At 50.1% G+C, this 18,898-nt stretch overlaps 1 protein-coding gene across 1 annotated transcript in view; it reads right to left on the reverse strand.

Moving 5' to 3' along the window:
• IGDCC3 (immunoglobulin superfamily DCC subclass member 3) overlaps window positions 1-18,236 on the reverse strand; it is a gene marked incomplete at both ends in the record, with an annotated part of 102,527 nt that extends 84,291 nt beyond the window's left edge. Inside the window, 2 exons of the mRNA XM_082061020.1 lie at window positions 7,460-7,765; window positions 18,170-18,236. Of these exons, the coding sequence (XP_081917146.1) occupies window positions 7,460-7,765; window positions 18,170-18,236 (373 nt within the window). The remainder of the gene's footprint in view (window positions 1-7,459; window positions 7,766-18,169) is intronic.
• Window positions 18,237-18,898: the final 662 nt, after the last annotated feature.

Below are 18,898 nucleotides of genomic sequence, written 5' to 3' on the forward strand. Positions count from 1 at the left end.
AACAGAATAACTTGGACTCGGCAAATCCAAATGACTCTCACTTTCAAGGTCCTGCATTCAGAAGCCCACAATGGAGAACAATGAGGGAGAGAAAAAGCCGTGGATCTTGACGCTGCATTCAGAAGGCCATCTGGTCCGGCCGGCACAGCCAGCGCTGGGAACGGGCAGCATCGTGGGCTGAGATTTAATCTGAGCCACTTACTGAGTGACCTCAGGCGAATCATTTGACCTCCTTTTGCCTCAGTCAACCCAACTGTAAAATTGGGTTTAAAGCAAGAACCTCTCTGAAAACCATATGCTGTGCCTAGGAGGAGTGGGGAGCAGAATCCCTTCCCAGCAACAGGACTGGGACGGTGGGTACAGCCAAAAGCGGAGCGGACGAGGTGGTGGATGGAGCATCCAGCATCCCTCAGTGTTGGGGAGCTCCAGCCAACACCTCTCTTGCGTCTCATCCCACCAGCCTTGGGAAAGCTGCTTTGGCCCCATGCAGAGACTCACCCCTAAGAGGGGATTTGTGGGGTTTGCCCTTGATCACATCTCTACTGCACCCAAAGTCCCCCAATATTGCAAGCAGGGTCCCCAAATCCCAATCTCACAGCGGGCAGGCTGCTGCAGGCAGCGATCAGCACAAAAAACACAGCCATGACAAAGTCAGCTATCTTCCTCTACAGCTTCTGCGCCCTTTCATTTATTTATTTACATATTTCACTGTATTCAGTAACTTTGGGTTACAACCATGACCAGAGCTTCCAGGCAAATGCAGCGATGCATTCCTTTAACTTGCTGGTTGCCCACCAGATCAAGAGAATTGATTGCTCTGGTCAAATGCCCCCACAAATCGATTCCTACTCACAGCCTTGCCAATGAACAGCAGCAGAAAATCAGCCCCATCTCACCTGGGCACCAGCCTTTCCCTGGCCCTGCGCCCATCGCCTCTGGGTAGGTTTGTAGGGAAGGGACAGTGCAGATGAAACACCAATCCCTAGGTAATCTGGGCCCCCAAAACCACAAAATAGCAATTTCTTCCCCACCAGATGCTCACAGGGGTGTGTAAACAATGGCACTGACAGTAAACCCATATTGAGTTCAGAGAGAGTAAAGTGAGTCACAGCTGGTGTATGGATGTAACTCGTTGCACCGTGGTCGGCTGGAACCCTTGTAGGGCAGAATGGGAGTGAAAAGACAAATATAACCATCACACCATCACCAGCCCGCTGGAAAAACAACCCTATAACTAGTGGCATGACAAATCCTTAAGCTAAGACAAGTCTAAGTAGATAAAGAGCTGCTCTAGGTGACAGCACCAAAGAGATCATAGAATAGTTTGGGTTGAAGGGACCTTCCCAGCTCCCCCAGTGCCACCCCTGCCATGAGCAGGGACATCTTCACCAGCTCAGGTTGCTCAGAGCCCCGTCCAGCCTGGCCTGGGATGTCTCCAGGGATGGTTCATCCACCACCTCTCTGGGCAACCTGAGACAGGGTCACACCACCCTCAGTGCAAACAATTTCTTCCTCATGTCTGGCCTGAATCTTTCCAAAGCAGCAGCCCGAGGAACAAGCAGAGAGCTGGGATGTTGGGCATCAGGTGTCTGCACCAGTACCAACAGAGCATCACTCCATTAAAACCACAGGCAGGGAACTCAGGAGCAGCCTCGTGCTGCAGAGATATCAGAACTTCCTCAGCTGTGCTCCAAGAGTTAATTGAGACAAATAACTCAACAGTGCTACCATTAATGAAATTCTTCTGATATATTTCCCCTGAGCTTTCTATAAATGACTAAGTGACATTACTGCCTGCAGTGCAAACCCCCTATATGAGAGATAACATTGCCGGAGCGAAGGTTGGCGCATCCACGTTAGAAGCCTCACGGAGAAGTGCAAGATGATATTTAAATAACCATCACACTGCTAAGAAATGAGCAGCCAAAAGAAATATGGTCTTATAATGTGCTCAAGTCTCAGGATGAATCCTGGCTGTTAGATGCAGATGCTAAAATGCAGTGGGTGGTAAGTGACAAACTCTTTTAATCCCACAAATCTACTAAAATTCCCAGTCAAATCTCTTTGATCTCCCCCCAGTGACTCCTATATTTGTATATTTGTTTTGCAGCACACACAGGGCCAAATACTGTGACAGTACAGATGCGAGAAGCAGCATCACGTGAAGCAGCATGTCCTAGAGGCAGCCAAAAGAGCTGATGGAGGGAAATAACCCACTCACCCATCATATCCATCCCCTGGAAACCTCTCACAGTCTTTTTGCCTGACTTAATTCATTTTTCTTCCCCTTTTTTTTTTTTTCTTCCGTTTTTTCCCCCGCTGAGACGCAATGCTACAAGCCCAGATCTTGCTGAGGGCTCACCAAGACCTGTAAGCATTTAAGCACAGACAGTAAAGAAACATTGCTGGCATCAGGACTGAGCCCTCTACTGAGTGTTTGGAAGAAAGGGCATTAAATGCAAGCAGAGCCACAAACGGGAAAAACAAAACAAAACAAAACAAAAACTTGTTTGCAGATGGAGAAAACTTGGCACGCAAAATCAGAAGTTAAACTGCAATAAAATGCAAGCAACCGTTAGCCAAAAGTTCCTGGAGGCAGCAGGACCATGTCTCCAGAGCTGCGATCCGAGACCAGGGCACTTGCTTTAAAAACACACACCTTTCCCCCCAGCACGTGTTTCATACCATAAAACACGTCATCACCAAAGCATCCCAATTCCACACGGAGAAAAAGCTTCTCTTGATGTAAGCACAGGCTATAGGCAGGACTCTGATGGCAATACGGACACTGTACATGAAAAACCAACAGCAAACCCATGTGTTTAAGGTCCACCTCAATGTTTTGAGCCCAGACTCGCAATCTGCATCCAAACAGCGGCATTGCCTGGGAAATACCTTGGTGACACCTTATTTAAACCTTAATTTAAAATGCTAACTTCATAATGAGTGGAACAAAACTGTGTAAAAACATTTCCCACTCTAATCCCGGTTTGATCCCCCAGTATGGCCTTCTTTTGTAATTACATCCCTTTGTGATCTCACTCTAATGCCTTGTATTGTGACCCATAAAATAATCAGCCCCCTTTGTCTCACCCTAATCCTTTTAGACTTCCTTCTTGTCTCTACACTCTTATAAATGCTGCCATTCTTCGGGCTCAGCAGCTCTTCCCACCACCCCAGAGCCTGGAAAAGGGGGCTGCAGGTTAAACCCTGAATATATTCTGTGCAGAAGAGCTGAAACGATGGGAAGATCTTTCCTGCTTTAAAAACCCCACAATTCCCAACCTCCTTCCCTAGCCGCACGGCTTGGCAGGGAAACCAACTTGCAAGCACACGTATGCACCAGACCTCCCGCCTGTTTTTATATTTACCTCTCTTTTACCTCTTTATATTTACCCCTTCTTTAAAATATATTTTGCAGGTGACCTTGAAACCCTCATGTTTGCAGGGTGATGACACTGGCCCCAGGCTGGGCGAGAGGAGATGCTGCTGCTGCTGTCTGCAGGGATCAATGCAGAGAAGGGACGTAACATCTGCCTTGGCCGGAACATCAATCCTGCCCTCCTGCATCTGGGAAAGTGTTGAGGATGGGCAGGCACAGTGGGATGGAGGTGTGGGATTTGGGGCAGGATGCAGAGGGGAAGGGGGTAATGGAGGATAAAAGGGCACAGGGATGTGTGATGCTATGCTTGGCTACAAAACAGTCCCCTCAAAAGCAAGACTCGACAAGGAAAACACCTTTACAAGCTCAGGTCTCTCCAGAGCTATTCCCAGGTTCCACAGTATTTCAAATATTCAGAAAATCATACAATATCGTGAGTTGGAAGGGACCCACAAGGATCATCGAGTCCAACTCCTGTCCCTGCACAGGACAACCCCAAAATTCACACAGTGTGTCTGAGGGGGAAATTTGAGTAGGTCCATTTCACCAAGTTTCAAGAAACCTCTTTGGCTCTACATTGCACAATTGACTTACTTTCTCCATTTCCTTTTTTTTTTTTTTTTTTTTTTTTTTTTTTTAATAGCACCAGATCAAACAGGGAAAATTGCTGCTCTCAGGCTGGATACGTGCAGAGCTTGATCCGATACCCAGTTTGATGGTGATTTCCAATTAGTGGTAACTGCTTGTTATTGAGTGATATAATCAATGGGTCTTACTCTACTGGCCGGGCTGTGATTTATGACGACGTGGAGCCAGCTCCATCAAATTACAGTATTGGCAAAAAGGGCTGGAAATGCCATGAGACAACATGATCAGAGTCAAGTCGGGCCAAGTTAAGCAAAGGGTGGTGATGAGAAGACAGGCAGCTGTGTTTTGGGGAGCTCACCTGCCCAAGAAGGGGACTCTGGTCATTATTATTGCGCAGAGGGTATCTTCATCCTCAAAGGTGTGCATCAGCTTCTGGCATGCACAAGGGAAATAAACACATCTCCTCAAAGAGACCCACGAAGACACAACCAAGCAGTGCCCCCAGAGAACACTCTGCCTACGAAACTGATTTTAATTAAGACAGCTCAGAGTCACGTGAAATTAGGAAACTGTCATTAGAAGAAAGAAAATATCTGTATTCGATAACCTGATCGGATTATAAAAACATGTTCCATTCCACACAACCTTTTAAACTAACACACCAGGGTTTGAGCAGACAGAGAAAGAGCAGCCAAATAAATTCCAACCGGCACGTTAGGCAGAGGGTGGAAATGCTGAAGGCATTCAAAAGAAGGTTACACTGCAAAAATATTATCAATGTGTTTAGCACCTGATCTGCCAATCCACAAACCTGCCAAACCTGCTGCTGAGCATCTTCAGTTAATAACAACAACGTATAGAAATTCCACTGAATGTTAGTTAAAGAAGTTTAATGAGTCAGTTTTTAGGAGGAAGGTTTTAAAAGTGCCCCCTCCATGGGGAAACGGCATCCCCATCGGGGCTGCACACACCGAGGTCCGAGAGCCGCATATTCTTCCAGTTAAATTTCACTCAATGCCAAGTGTTGAAGTAAATTTGAAACATAAAAATATGATAGCCAGCCCACATTTCCTGAATGCAAATATGTACATTCCTCAGAGCCAAGAAGATTATATTCCAAGCAATAACACAAAGCCAGGGTCTGTAACGGTGATACGAGACTAACAGCCTGCCTTTGAAGACAGCGAAAAGCGCAGCCAAGCTCTCGAGGGGCTCTGCTCTGTCAGATCCCTTTTATTCCTTGGTAGCACGGCCTTGATCAACTTTCAAGATTTTTTGTTTGTGAAAGGTTTTTATTTCTCCTTTGCTTTTGTGTTCAGATGTCAGGCTCAGAGGGAAGAGAAGATCAGCGCTGGGATGTGGTTTTATCCACTGGCAGTATTTATTCTGCTTCGCAAAGGTCTGCTTAGCTCGTGGGTTTGGTTTTTTTGTGAGTTTTTTTGGTTTGGTTTTGTTTTTTTCCAGACAGTCAGCACCCATTTCTTCGATGCAATGGTCCCCTCATCTCTAAAACAGGGATAATTACCCTCCTCCTTTCGTTTGACTTACTTATCAGGACTTGGGGCAAGGAAAATCACTATTACTTTTGTGTAACCGCCCTGAGACGTGGGGGCTCGAGGGTACAACTGTGATTTATTCTTAGGAGATTTCATCTTAGTTTAAGCCAAGTTCTAAGTGCAAGTGTGTGCTCCCGCGGTTCAGGCACAGCGAGGGAGCTCGCCCTGAGCAGCAGGTTACCTTTGCCCACAACATCCCGTTTTATTCCCATTATCCGCAGGCACCTGTGGCATCGAGGCCAGCTGCCCCGTGTTTTGTGCTGGCTTCACCCAGACCTTTTCTCAGGGCTGGCAAGAAACCAAGCCTGAAGCCAGAAGAGAGTCCAGCACATTTTCAACACGATCCCTTTTTTCATTACGATTCACGTGAAACTACAGCTACAAAAGGAAATGCTATTGAGGGACACACAGAACATCACATACATATTGATGCGGGAGCTGAGATAACAGTGTTTATTGACAATCCGCTATCCCAAAGGTAATTCCTCCAGTTCTCATGTCTCCTGTTTACAGGTCCAAGAAGTCTGACATTGTGTTTGCGCATCAGCCAGCTCCCAGCTCACAAATGCCAAAGCTCTTCACCCAAAGCGCTCCAAGGTTTAGCACGGCAAGACTGACAAGTTGAAGATCCAGCTGCTAATCTGGCACAGACCCAAAGCCCTTGGCTCCTGGACAATGTCACTCCTTAATGCTACTGAAAAGCTAGGTTTGCAGATGGCCACTTCATGCACTCAGGAATTGTCACACACAAGGGCTGGAGTGTTCCCTTGGGGAGCTGCCAGCCGGCCCCGGCGCTGCGGGGAGCAGCCCCCCAGTTTGGGGAGTGGAGCCAGGGGACTCCAGCCCCAGGCTTTGACATAAACTTTTCCTGCTTTGCACCAAGAAAATAAAAATCACAGTGCAATTTGCAAATGCAACAGAAGTGGTGACAAACAGCTTGCACAGAAAGAAGATTGGTAGCCAGCTCCCAGACAAGTTGGAGAACCCTTCAGTGAACCTTATTTAACAAAGCAGCATTCAGCCAGGTCTCAGGGCTGTACCAGACACCCATCCTCCCACCCAAACATAAATTACACCCAGCAGCAACTTCTGGTTGAATGCAAAAATGATTAGCAGCTGCACCTCCAGAGCCTGCAGACATGCTGTGAGCAATGCTGGCCACCAACACAACAGGGACAGAAGCCACCACGACACGTCAGCTCTGCCATCAGTCCCTGGACAAACTCAAACCAGCAACCAGAGCCAGCACAACAGAGCCCAGCAGCCCCTGTGGCTGGAGACCCAACGGGACCAAGTGGATGCAACAGGCTGAGTCACAGCCTGCCCTGTAATTCTTTCTCCCGCACCTTTAAATTTAATTCCCTCACTGACATTTTCATCCCTCTCCTCCTCCGGGCTCCCCCAGCAGACAATCTGTCTGGTGTTGTTGGCCTTGCCCCCAGTGCCACCGCCATGCCAGGTAGTAAATAAGACCTTGCTGCCTCTGCACTGCCTGCCTTAAATAACCAAACGAAAGGATCCGTGACCTTCCCAAGGTCTTTGCCTACGGTTTGGAAAGCGCTGCCTGCCAAGCAGAGCCCAGCCATGCTGCACAGCAAAGGGGCTTCCAAACCTGCTGCAGGAGACACACAAACATGGGCTATTTAATGTCATTTACCCCTCCAAGACAGGGAATTTACTGCTAGAAGGTGGCGTTTAGTTTTCTCCCCCTGAGAAGGCTGATTAGCTCTTCTTTCACATCTGGACAGCCACACAGATTAGATGCCAGCCATATCCTCATGCCAGCTCCAGGTTCTTTTTTCTCTTTCCCTTTTTTAATCCTCCCTTCCCTGAACACCCAGCACCCACCATGCTGCTCTCCCGCTTCCCAGCAAAGCCAGGGCTCCTTGTGGGATTGTCCCATGACGTGTGGCAGGACAATGCCCGTACTTACTCGCTGCCTGGATCTTCGCCTTCCGGCTCACCACCAGCCCGTAGAGGTTTTGCGCCATGCAGTCGTACTCGCCTTCATCCGAGGACCCATCCCCCCGGATCCTCTGGAAGCGGGAGACATAGAGCGACCCGTTGGCCAACATGAAGGCGTTCTCGCTGTCCACGATCATCACGCCGTTCTTCCGCCATGTGATGGTGATGGGCTGGATGCCCTCCACCTGGCAGTAGAGGATCAAGGGCTGTTCCTGCACAGCTATGTCATCGCTCGGCTCCACAACAAACGCCAGCTCGGAGGAACGGCCAAAATCTAAAATGAGGAGAAAACAACAGAGTTGTAGAATCATAGAATCATTTTGGTTGGAAAAGACCCTCAAGATCATCACATTCACATTCAACCGCTAATCCAACACTGGCACTAAATCATGTCCCTGAGAACCTCATCTCCACATCTGTTCAACTCCTCCAGGGATGGTGACTCCACCACTGCCCTGGGCAGCCTGTTCCAATGCCCGACAGCCCTTTGGGAAAGAAATTGTTCCCAAGATCCAACCTCAACCTCCTCTGGTGCAACTTGAGGCCATTTCCTCTGGTTCTGGTGCTTGTTCCTGGGGAGCAGAGCCCAACCCCCCCTGGCTCCAAGCTCCTTTCAGGCAGTTCAGAGATCAGAAGGTCTCCCCCCAGCTCCTGTTCCCCAGGCTGAACCCCCAGGTCCCTCAGCCGCTCCCATCACACTTGTGCTCTGGTCAGCAGCACATCCACAAGAAGCAGCAAGAGCCAACAGCTACAGCATTAAACGCAGGACAGTGAAAACATTTCAGACAGAGGGGGCTACAACCGGGCGCGAGGGCAGAAGTGTTTTGGAGAAACAAGCTTTTCCTCCCAAGGCTTTGCCATCAACATTTCTGGGCGCAGCTTCCAAAGGCACAAGCACAGACCTTCAGGGCTGCATCTGGAGACTCATGGGAAGGGGACGGGCCAGGCACAGCTCTCTGGTGGCTGCCAAACCCCAGCCCAAATTCACACCCCCTGCAGATTTCTTCGTCACCTCCCTGAGTAGTGGTCTCTCTTGGGGTGTCCCAGGCAAAGGACGGTGCTTTTCAGTCCTTAATGAAGAGCAAATTAAGCACTGAAGTAAAAACACACAATGTTCTGGCTCAGTGACACAAAAGGTTTCTCACAAAGCGATTATGCTAAATGACATCCACGAAAGATAAGTTGTTGCAGAATTTGTACCAACAACAGGCAAACCCTCACTTCCCATCATACATATACATCCTAATCTACTACTTTTGCCAACAGAACGTTTAAACACTACGTCTTTGGCAGGTTATACTTCACTTGGTCCAGCACACCTTTTTAGGGTATAATTCACCATCCAGTCATCATTAGGCGCTACAGAAGATGACAGAAATAGAGCTATTGTTTAAAAATTAGCCCAAAATACACGTTAACGTGAAAGACAAAAAACTACCAGGAAACAGGGGTCATATAAATATTTGAAGGGCATAAATGCAGGGATGGATGCGAATATGTCTATTTTTTTTAAAGAGGAAAGTAGAAGAAATTCCAGCAGAGTAAGAAAACCACGATTTTATCTGAATACGGGGCAAGTTCTCTTGTGCAACATCCCCTTGGTGGGTGGTGGTTTCCAGCTGCTCAAACCTGCCATACAGCTTGTCCCCAGTTTCACAGGCTCGGGGGGACCAGTTCCACCAGGATCCCACCCCACTAGGCTCAAAATAGGGTGGAGGGCAGATCCTTAATGCATGGTAAAAATAAAAGAGAAGAGGCAGTTATCCTAAAGAAAAAGCAGGGGAAAAAAAAGTCTGTCTTTTCTGCTCTGCAAACCCAGTGAGATTTTTTTTTTCTTTCTTTCCGTAAATCCCCATAGCTTTCTATGGCAACTTAAATTGGATTACGGGGGATAAACATTGAGTGCAACCTGAGCCGAGGCAGATGGACGGAGCAGACAAAGAAGGCAGGGGCAGCGCACGGCAGGTCAAAGGTATCGCTGTCAAGGTATGAGTGTGTGCAGGGAATGGACAAACCCCACTTAGTGACAGACACCTAAACCACACACTTTATTAACCCATTAAGTCTTAAAATGTCAGGCAAGCTCCAGCCATCTCGGTGATCTATCGCTCACCGTGACTTCTTTTTTATGAGATAGCCCTGGGGTCCTCTCGGCAAGTTAGGCTACAGCCAGCACAAACCCATCAATTACTTTTTTTTTTCTTTTTTTTTCTTTTTTTTTTTTTGTGAAAATTAAGGAATTAGATGAATTCTCTGCATTTTTGTGCAAAGTGGCCAGAGTCTCAACACCAACTACCACGTCGGGGCCCTGTTCCCTGCGTGCGTGCTCATGGGATGAGGCAGGATAAGGACCTTCATGTCCGCACTCCCCATTGAACCTAAGGGGACTTTTGACTCCAGAAAGATTGAACAAGATTTCAGGATTTAGATTAACAGGCAGAAAAAAAAATCCCTAATGAAATAAATGCCCCATCTTCCCCCGGCTCCCCTGTACTCTTAGATAAAACGGCTTATTATTATATGTACAATAAAAGGAAGAATCAACATAATTACATGCCCTTCCCACAATAGCTGTCATTATAATAACCATCATTAAGGCCTGTGATTGGAGATAATCATGTTTACTTCCATAAACATTCGGTCTGCATCCGAACTCCAGGCTGCACGAACAGCAGAAACGATGACACTCATAATTAGGATGGACAGACACCAGTTGGTCCTGGGCTCTCCTTGGGCTGTAGTGAAGGGCTGGATTGTGCCTCAAGGTGTGACAGTGAACTGGCTTGTAACCTGCAGGCACCTCACAGTGCCAGGAACACCCCAAATTCCTCCTTGATGGATGCTTTTCTCATGAGAGGCTTTTCTGACCTTGAAGAAATCCCACCACCACTCTCCTGGGGCTTCAGGCCCAGGAGACCAACTAAATGGACACACGGGTAGAAGCAAGCCCACCCCATCTGGGGATGTGGGAGCAGACAGGTTCTTTCACCCCAACGTGGGCTTTCCATGCAAACTCGGCAAAGTCTCACTTCTCCCCAGCTACTTAGATGCTAAAATATGTAGAGAGGCATCTGCTGCCCTTCAAAAATCCCTCAACCTTTCCCTGGCACCATGGGCACATGAGACATCCTAAAGCTGCCCATCTGCATCATTAAGTGCATAGAACTGAAATTGCCTGAGCTTTGGTCCCCCATCACAAATGAGTATTGGAAACTGGTCCCAAACAGCCCAACCTAAAATCCACATGGTCAACACACAGATGCTCCTGAGAGAACTGGGTGCAAGGCTTGGTAGAAACTCAGCACCCTGCACCTTTTTGGTCCCTTTCTAAACACTCTCCTTCATCCATTTGACTGTAACCATGCAGGGAAATTCCAGTCAGCGGGATAATTCACATTAAAAACGGTTTTCAAGGATGGGGCTTCAAACAGGGACACTGGGATGTGGACTTCTAAGACTGAGAGTGTGGAGCTCCAGGTCTTGAAGGCAGAGCCTTGCTTCCCTGGGAGGCTCAGGATGAGAGACAAAGGGACAGGGACACTTGCAGAGGAATTTTTGTGGTGGGACAAGAAGGCTCCTGGCACAGCAAGGAGCGTTTGCTCTAAAAGTGAGCTCAGACAGGCCAGAGGGAAAACATACAAAGCAAGGCAGTAAGGGGGGAAGACAGCGAGTCAGCTTCGTTAGAACAAATAAATGATAAAATAGTCTGGGTTGGAAGGGACCTTCCCAGCTCCCGCAGTGCCACCCCTGCCATGAGCAGGGACATCTTCACCAGCTCAGGTTGCTCAGAGCCCCGTCCAGCCTGGCCTGGGATGTCTCCAGGGATGGTTCATCCACCACCTCTCTGGGTGACCTGGGACAGGCTCTCACCAGCCGCATTGTCAAAAATTTCTTCCTCATGTCTAGAGTTACAACAATAGTTAGCAGCGAGGCACAGAAATGATGCTGCAGATTTGGAAGTAAACGACACTCTGAAGGCACATGGGAACAGTAGAAGTGCAATTAATTGAGAGAGACAGAGAAGAAGTGACTAAGGCTGTGTGCATTCACTTGGAGACTCCCAAAGCCCCATCCCTTTCCAATGGCTGCTCATCCAAACCCAGTTCATCCCACAGAATGTCCCAGGTATCCCCTGAATGGCCCGCGATGCAGCACAGCTCACAGCCACCCTCTGCTCAGGCAGGATCTGTAAAACTCTGCTCACAGAAGCTTGAGTTCGTAGTTCGAGGCCAGGGTGTTATGCTGGCAGCTGAACAGCTGGTTTCAACCCGAGCGTGCTGCGCTGGGGAACGCGCAAGGGAAGACTGCTTTACTTTCTGCAAAAGGCTAGAGGGAGGAAGCGTTATTAACTCTGGCATAAAGGCCACGAGAAAATTATTGGAATCCCCATTCTACAAGTCTCCTTTTGAGAAACATTTACCGTCTCCCTGAGCAATACAATATGTGACTATATGTGCAAATATTTAACAAAAACTACTTCCTCTATTGATCAAGCAGACAGGCATACTCAGAGAAACCAATTAGCACTTGTGCTTTTGAACCAAGAGATTTATTTAGCGCTGAGAGAAAGAACTTCGAATTAATGGGAAGCTTAAAAGACACTTTGAAGTACATTTAAAAAAAATAAGTTTAATTATTTTTTACTTGACACTGTGATTCATGTTCAAAGCTTCAAAAGAACTTGCTCATACCCTAGCATTGTCCTTTTCCATTTGGGAAACACGATTTTGGCTTCCCCTCCTGTGCTTCTGAAGAACACAGCAGCTAATCTCACCGCTCTAATTAGCGGTGACATCCATCAGCAAAGACCTCGGTCACATCACGGTGCATCCTCCTGGAGCCCGTCCAGACCCAGAGCCACCAGAGCCATCCCTGCCCCGGGAAAAACACCCTCCTGAGAGACGAAGCCCGTGTTATTACTCCCATTCGAGACAGGGAACATTAATCACAGAGAGATGAAGTGACTTGCCAAGGCTCTGAGCTCATGGCAAGGCGAGATATTGCAGGAGCTGTCTGGTCCACCCTGATCTTCTCAGTGCAGAGACCAAGGCAGCCCCAGCTCCTCTCTCATTATCCAACAGCACGACTCCCACTTGCAAACGGCCTCTTGTGAGCAGAAATCTGCCCTCTCCTGATTTACCGTGTTTGTTCCCAGCATAACACAGGAAAAATCAGCAGTGACCCACTGGCGGGCCTTCCCATCGCCAAGAATAGCCACCCCGGTCCTGCTTCAATGGAGCCAAAAGATGATGTCCCTGGAGTCCCACCAGCCTAAGAACAGAAGTTTTCATGGTGGGATGCAGGTTAATATTAGGACCAAAAAGCTAGGTGCAGGTTGGGGCAGCCCTAAAAATATGGCTCATATTTCTTCAGTGGTTTTGTTCTGGGTTTGGTTGGTTTGTTTGGTTTTGGATTTTTTTTTTAAACCCTTCTGCAAATGGGAGGACATGGAAGGAAGAGATACCTGGACCTGAAAGATCTTTTCCGACAGATTATAGCACGTTTCAGGCTGATGAAATTGGCAACCTAAAGCTCCAGCTGGGGGCCCCTTAAATCTTCTTGAGGCTGACCCAGACCCCAAGGAGCAAAGCACTACAGTGCAGTAAAGTGCAAATTAGCTCTTTAGGGCATCCAGAAAAATTTACATTTTAAGAAGAGGAGAATAGGCTGTAGCAGGCCCAACATCTTGCTGGCAGTAAAGTTTACTAGCTCAGAAATTTTTATTTCCTTTCCTTTCAGACAGGAGGTTATATAAAGCGATTTTTCCATCAGGGCACATAAACCACATCCACTCGTTAAGTGATCACAGGAGGTCCTCGCTGAGGATAATGCGGCCTCTCAGCCACCTGATGCAGAGCCCAGAGAAGTGCCCAGCGTCGCTGCCCTCGGTGGCGGCACAGATTTTAGCCAAGGCAGGCAAACACAGCCCGGAGAAACAGAGAAGTGGCCCCAAATAATTTTCAGATGTCAGAGACCAGACCGGGCAAGTCCCAGAAGGTCACTTGTTAAACGCAGTGTGGAAGCTGGAAGCGTTCACAGCACAAAGACCCTTTTCCAGGATGAACCCTGAGTCCTCTTGGGCTCCCCCAGCTCTCAAGAAAGCCGGGTAAAACGTATTGGGATCATGGGAAAGGGCAAAGACCTTTTCTGAGTTAATTGCCCATGGATGCTCCATCCCTAGTGCATCCCAGTGAGCACGGCAGCAATCCCAGCTTAGGATGTGCCATTATTTGCATTCCCCACGTGTTTCACAGCCACAACCAGATCACGGTCCCACCACAGAGGATGTCAGTGATACAAATACAGAGCTGGAAACAACTGCGCACGAGAGGATAGCAAAGGCAGCAGCGCAGATGGGAAACGCTGTGCCCAGAGCCGGGATCCCCGCAGGCTTCAGCCCCCGATGCTGCTCAAACGCAGAACGGGGTTTCAGCCCCCAGCGCTGCAGAAAGCAGCAGGGATGTGGCTGTCCCCACGGCTGGTCCCTTGTACAGACCGGCCTTGTGGTTTGTGACAATGTTCATGGATCAGAGACATGGAAGCTGGGAGAAACACGAAGGTATGAGGCTGTTGAGAGAGTCATGGACACCCCAGCATCACAGTGCTGAAGCCACCAGCCAGCACAGACCCGTCACCCAGCCCTCAAAATTCAGCTGGAGTCCCCGGCAGGCAGCACTGGATGGTGTGCAAGGAAAGGCAAGGTCCTTCAGGAGGAAGAGAAGTTTCTGTACACATTAAAACCTTTGAAACTCTTAATCGCATCCAGAGGATCTGAAGGAGACACAGCACTCTCCTCCCCGCCATTGCCTTTGCCTTATCACCTCCCACCCCAAAATCCAGGATGGAGGAAAGCAAAGCATTGCCGGGCACCGATCTCTGCGCGCTTCAAATGCGCCAAAACACCAGCGCTTGTCTCCCTTTTCGCGTACTCTCAGGTTTCAGCAGCAAAGATCCTTTTGCAAAAGCATCTTCACAACTCGGCAGAATCACCCGCCACAACCCGCATCCTCCTGACTCGCCTGTAGCTTCATCAACACAATTGCGTGCACAAGAACAAAAACAAATAAAATGCAGCAAATCCTTGACTCTGCTCTGAAACTCTGGTTTTCGATTACCAGCACAGGAGCGGGTCTGGGTTGTGAAGTGACCAGGCTCCTCTCGAGTGGAGGGCGCGATACAACGGTGACATTTGATATAATAGCAAAGCCAGATCAGTATGCCGGGTGCTTTTCTCAATGCGCTCGCCTATTTACCTCTCTCTTCTCTTAAAGTGCAATTATTGACATGTTCTCCTCCTTAACCATCAGTTTTATATGCTTGCCAATGACTCGTGAACATCTGTAAACAATTATTTTTATTTTCTTGCAAAACCAAAATGTTGCATATTCTTTTGGAATAACGGACTCAGGTCGATTTTCATGAGCCTTGCTACATAATTTATTAGTTTCTAAACTCTGTAAAACTAAAAGCTCCAGTAAAGTTCAAATAAGTTTGTGATTTCAAAGTAATTTTGAATGGACTATTCCTGCCCCTGCCCAGTGTTATTCGGCTGATTTAAATGGGAATTCTTAATCTGTGAAGGGGGGGCTCCTACATTGTTTTGTTAGGTCAAGTAAAAGGACAATATCTGGGGTCAGAAGCCCAGAAGTGCAAAGCATGAAGGGAGGGGAAAGGCAGAAAAGCATCTTGCCCCATGTTGAGATCCCTTCCTGCTCCCACCGCAGCCAGTTTGTGGAGCGAGGGGCTGGCATCACACGGTGTCACTGCTGGGCACTTCACATGCTGTGACGCGGGGACTCTCCAGAAATGAGGAAATCAGAAGAAAAAAGTTCATGTGGACAGAAAAGAGGGAGAGGGGCTTTCTCATTTGGGCACATAAAATGAGAGCAGTTTTGCGGCTCTGTGCCGGGCAGGGCTGCTGCCGAGCTGCTCCATGCTGGCCCATGCCTGGCTGATGGCTCCAGGGTACACGGAGCAAAACTGGGATTGAGCAGGAAAGAGAAAAGGGCGGAATGGGGCTGGCATCATGAATCTGGGACCCTCTGCCCAGCTCCTCTCCCTGAGACCGCCTGCCAGGTCCTACAGGAGCACAGGAGTTTGTGCTGTGCAAGGTCCAGAGCCTGACAGGTATTAGAAGAAGAAGGTGGTGGGATGGATCCAGAGAGAATCAGCCTGCCCTATTCCCCCCTCCATCCGCTGGCTTTTAGATAGTTCCAATGAGTTTAGTTTTGGCACCGTAGTGGCCCCAGATGTTTGTGTGTCACCGGGACAGGTGGCCGTGCACTGGCACCCGGCACGGGTCCCAAACGTGGGGCATGAGTGCGGGGGGTTGTGAGACGAGCACCCCGTTCAACGGGCCGCCCGCTGCATCCACCACGTGGGAAATCCACCTCCTGACATTCTCCTGTTGAACTCCCCAAGAGAGACAAAGCCCAAATGTGGGCTTGAATTTCATATAGCATCTCTGAGTGTTACTGGGGAAATGATACCTGATACCCTCTATGTATATTAAGAAAAAAAAAGATGGGGTATGACACCAATTTAGGAGAAAGCAATCCTTTTTTTGCATCTTAAAAAAAAACAAAAAAAACCACAAAAAACCACAGGAATTAGTGAAAGCTTATAGCTTCAATAATTTAGAAGTTAAGCCTACTTAAATATAAATGACGATGTTTAATTCCAAGGCTGTTACTGAGCAGAGCCGGAGAGCCCCTCGTATCCAATGCCTGCCTTTGAATGCCGGGCTCAGCAATAACAGACAAAAGCTGTCCACCACCCAGAACAAAGAGCTCCAGGAAATTAAAAAAAAAAAAAAAAAAAAAGAAAGAAAATACTGTGTCGCTGCTGAGCCTGCTCCCGCACGCTGACCAGGAGCTCCCAAAGCCCGGGTTGCCAGTCACCAGAGCAGCGTTTTGGGGAGTTGGGAAAGCGGAGCATGCCGTTCCACGCAGGTCCTGGCGCAGCGTCCGTCCCCTCGGCCAGGCTTTCTGCTCTGTCACTGAGCGACAGCGACGCGGAAGGGTTTATTAAATTCAGCAGAGTGCAGAAACACATTACACCGCTGTTAACCGTGTCTAGAGCATATAAACCCACCGAGGGGGGAAACCTCAGAACGGAAAAACTTTCAAAGTGCAGCCAAGCGCTCTTTGGTGGTGCCAGCAAAGCACACCCCAAAGTCAGGAGCCACTGAGCTGCCAAGTCGCAGCACAAACAGAACAATTTGGACAGCAGCAGGCGATAAGCTAGACACAAACTCAACTTACTAAAGTTCTGCTTTCAAAAATTCACTTATTTTCCGTTCCTTCCCCAAGAATGAAGTACTTCTCCAACTATCCTCATTGCACTGCTGCATACCCAGGAATACCAACAGAGTAATCATACCTGCCTCATTACATCCAATTTGTGGATAACTTATATTTTCTGCAAGTTACACTGGCTTCTCCTCCTTGCCGTTGCTGCCACGAACCACGTGGCGAGATTTATTGTAGGAATAGCCCACTGCCCGGTTTCCTAAACACCCCAGCAGCTAATCTCTGATTAATCTAATGCACGCTTGTCTCCTTCTGACCATGCTGGGCTGCTTGCACGTTTTTTAAACAATTCCTATTTTTCCTTATCTTTAAGACTGGTAAGTGAAGAGGGGCCAGGAGGCACAGGGATATTTTGCTGCAGAACAGCATCTTTCCCGGATTAGACCCACGCTTAAGCAGCATCACCAGTAGAAATATTGCAATTTATCGTGTGCACAGTAGGTCCAGGGAAAAAGCCCTTTCATGTTTTTGTAGTTCAGCCCTGGTCTGGCGGGTGGTGTTACGGGCTGCAGCTGTGTGAACCGAGCCAGGAGAGCACCATACTTGTAGGCTGAAAGCAGCTCACCGACATCCCTCCAACTCGCAGCCCAACAGTTCTTTTCTGCCGCTTTGCTGACAAACATGATGCGCCCACGTGGGCGCTGCCTCCCGCTCGCATCGCCCGTGACGATTTCGGGTCTGCTCTCTGGGCACGGATGCCCAACCACGCCATGGCCACGGCAGCCACCCCATCCCTCCCCAGCACCCGCCATGGGGGCCAGCGTGGTTGCAGCCCCGCAAACACTCCAGTCCCCTTCACGCAAGTGAGGTGTCCAACCGAAAACACAGCTCTGGGGACACGTTCGGGCTGGCTGCCGGGGAAGGTGCTGGATAGGCTGACGGAGGAGTCTGCAGCCCAGAGCCACGACCCCAACGTGCCTCCACGGAGGGCCGAGCCCCCGCTCAGGGACGCCGGAGGTGACCGAACCTCCACGGCCGCGCATCCCCACGCCGCCCCCGCGGCCACACGCGTGGCGGAGCCGCGCTCGGTCCCCTCCAGCCCCCGGGGCTGCTCGGCTCCGTTCAGCCGCCACGGGAGCCCGATACCGCGGGTAGGAGCGAGCCGGGTTGGGACCGGCTGGGGATGGGGACGGACCGCGGCGTGGGGAGGGACACGAGGGACCGGCGACGAACACAGCCCCGGCCACCACTGAGGTGACGGAGGGATGCGGAGTGCGGGAGGGACCGCGGACGGGACCGACCGAACAACCGACCGAGGGGCGAGGGCGACGGGGAGCAGCAGCGGTGCCGGGCTCGGCGACGGCAGGTCCGCCCCCCGCCCGCTGCCCAACCCCAACCCCAACCCCAACCCCAACCCCTGCTCTTACCTCCGCGGCAGCCGAGCAGCAGCAGCCCCAGCAGGCAGGCGGGCAGCGCGGAGCCCGGCGGAGCCATGGCATCCCGGGCGGGCTCGCCTCCCTGCGCCCCACGGGGAGGGAGCAACCCGCGCGGGAGGGAGGGAAGGAGGGAGGCGAAGCGAGAACCGCCCCCAGTTGTAGGGGGAAGAGGGAGGGGGGAAGGGTTTAAAAAAAAAAAAAAAAAATAAAAAAAGACAACAAACAAGCCAAAAAGCGGATTTCAGCGCTGCTCCCCTCCGCGCGAGCACGCCGCGCCGGGCGGGCGGGGGCGGCGCTGAGGGAGCGGGGCCGGCGGCGGGCGGGCAGCGCCTTGCGCCATCTTGCGCATCCGCCGGGGCGCCCGCAGCGCCGCGCAGGGTCCGGCCGCGCTGCGGGGCTGCGGGCGGCAACGGCGGGAGAGGGTCCCTGCGTGGGGCCGCTCGGCGCCCGGGTTATGTGGGGACTGTGTGAGGGGTCTCATTGGGGCTACTTCACGGGGCTCTCCCCTCACAGGGTTTTGCTCATGGGTCTCACCTCACTGGAGCCCTGTAATGGTCCCTGTCTTGGCACTCCCCTCATGGCGCTCCCCTCAGCAGAGCCTTGTCACCGGAGCCCCAGTGGGCTCCCTTCTGAGGCCACCTCACAGGTCTCACCTGACAGGTGCCCTGTCGTGGTTCCCCTCATGCCCAGCCCTGTTTAGCACTGCGGAACCCCGGAGCA

Source organism: Streptopelia decaocto (genome assembly GCF_964273445.1).
Source record: "Streptopelia decaocto genome assembly, chromosome: 9".
Lineage (NCBI taxonomy): Eukaryota > Metazoa > Chordata > Aves > Columbiformes > Columbidae > Streptopelia > Streptopelia decaocto.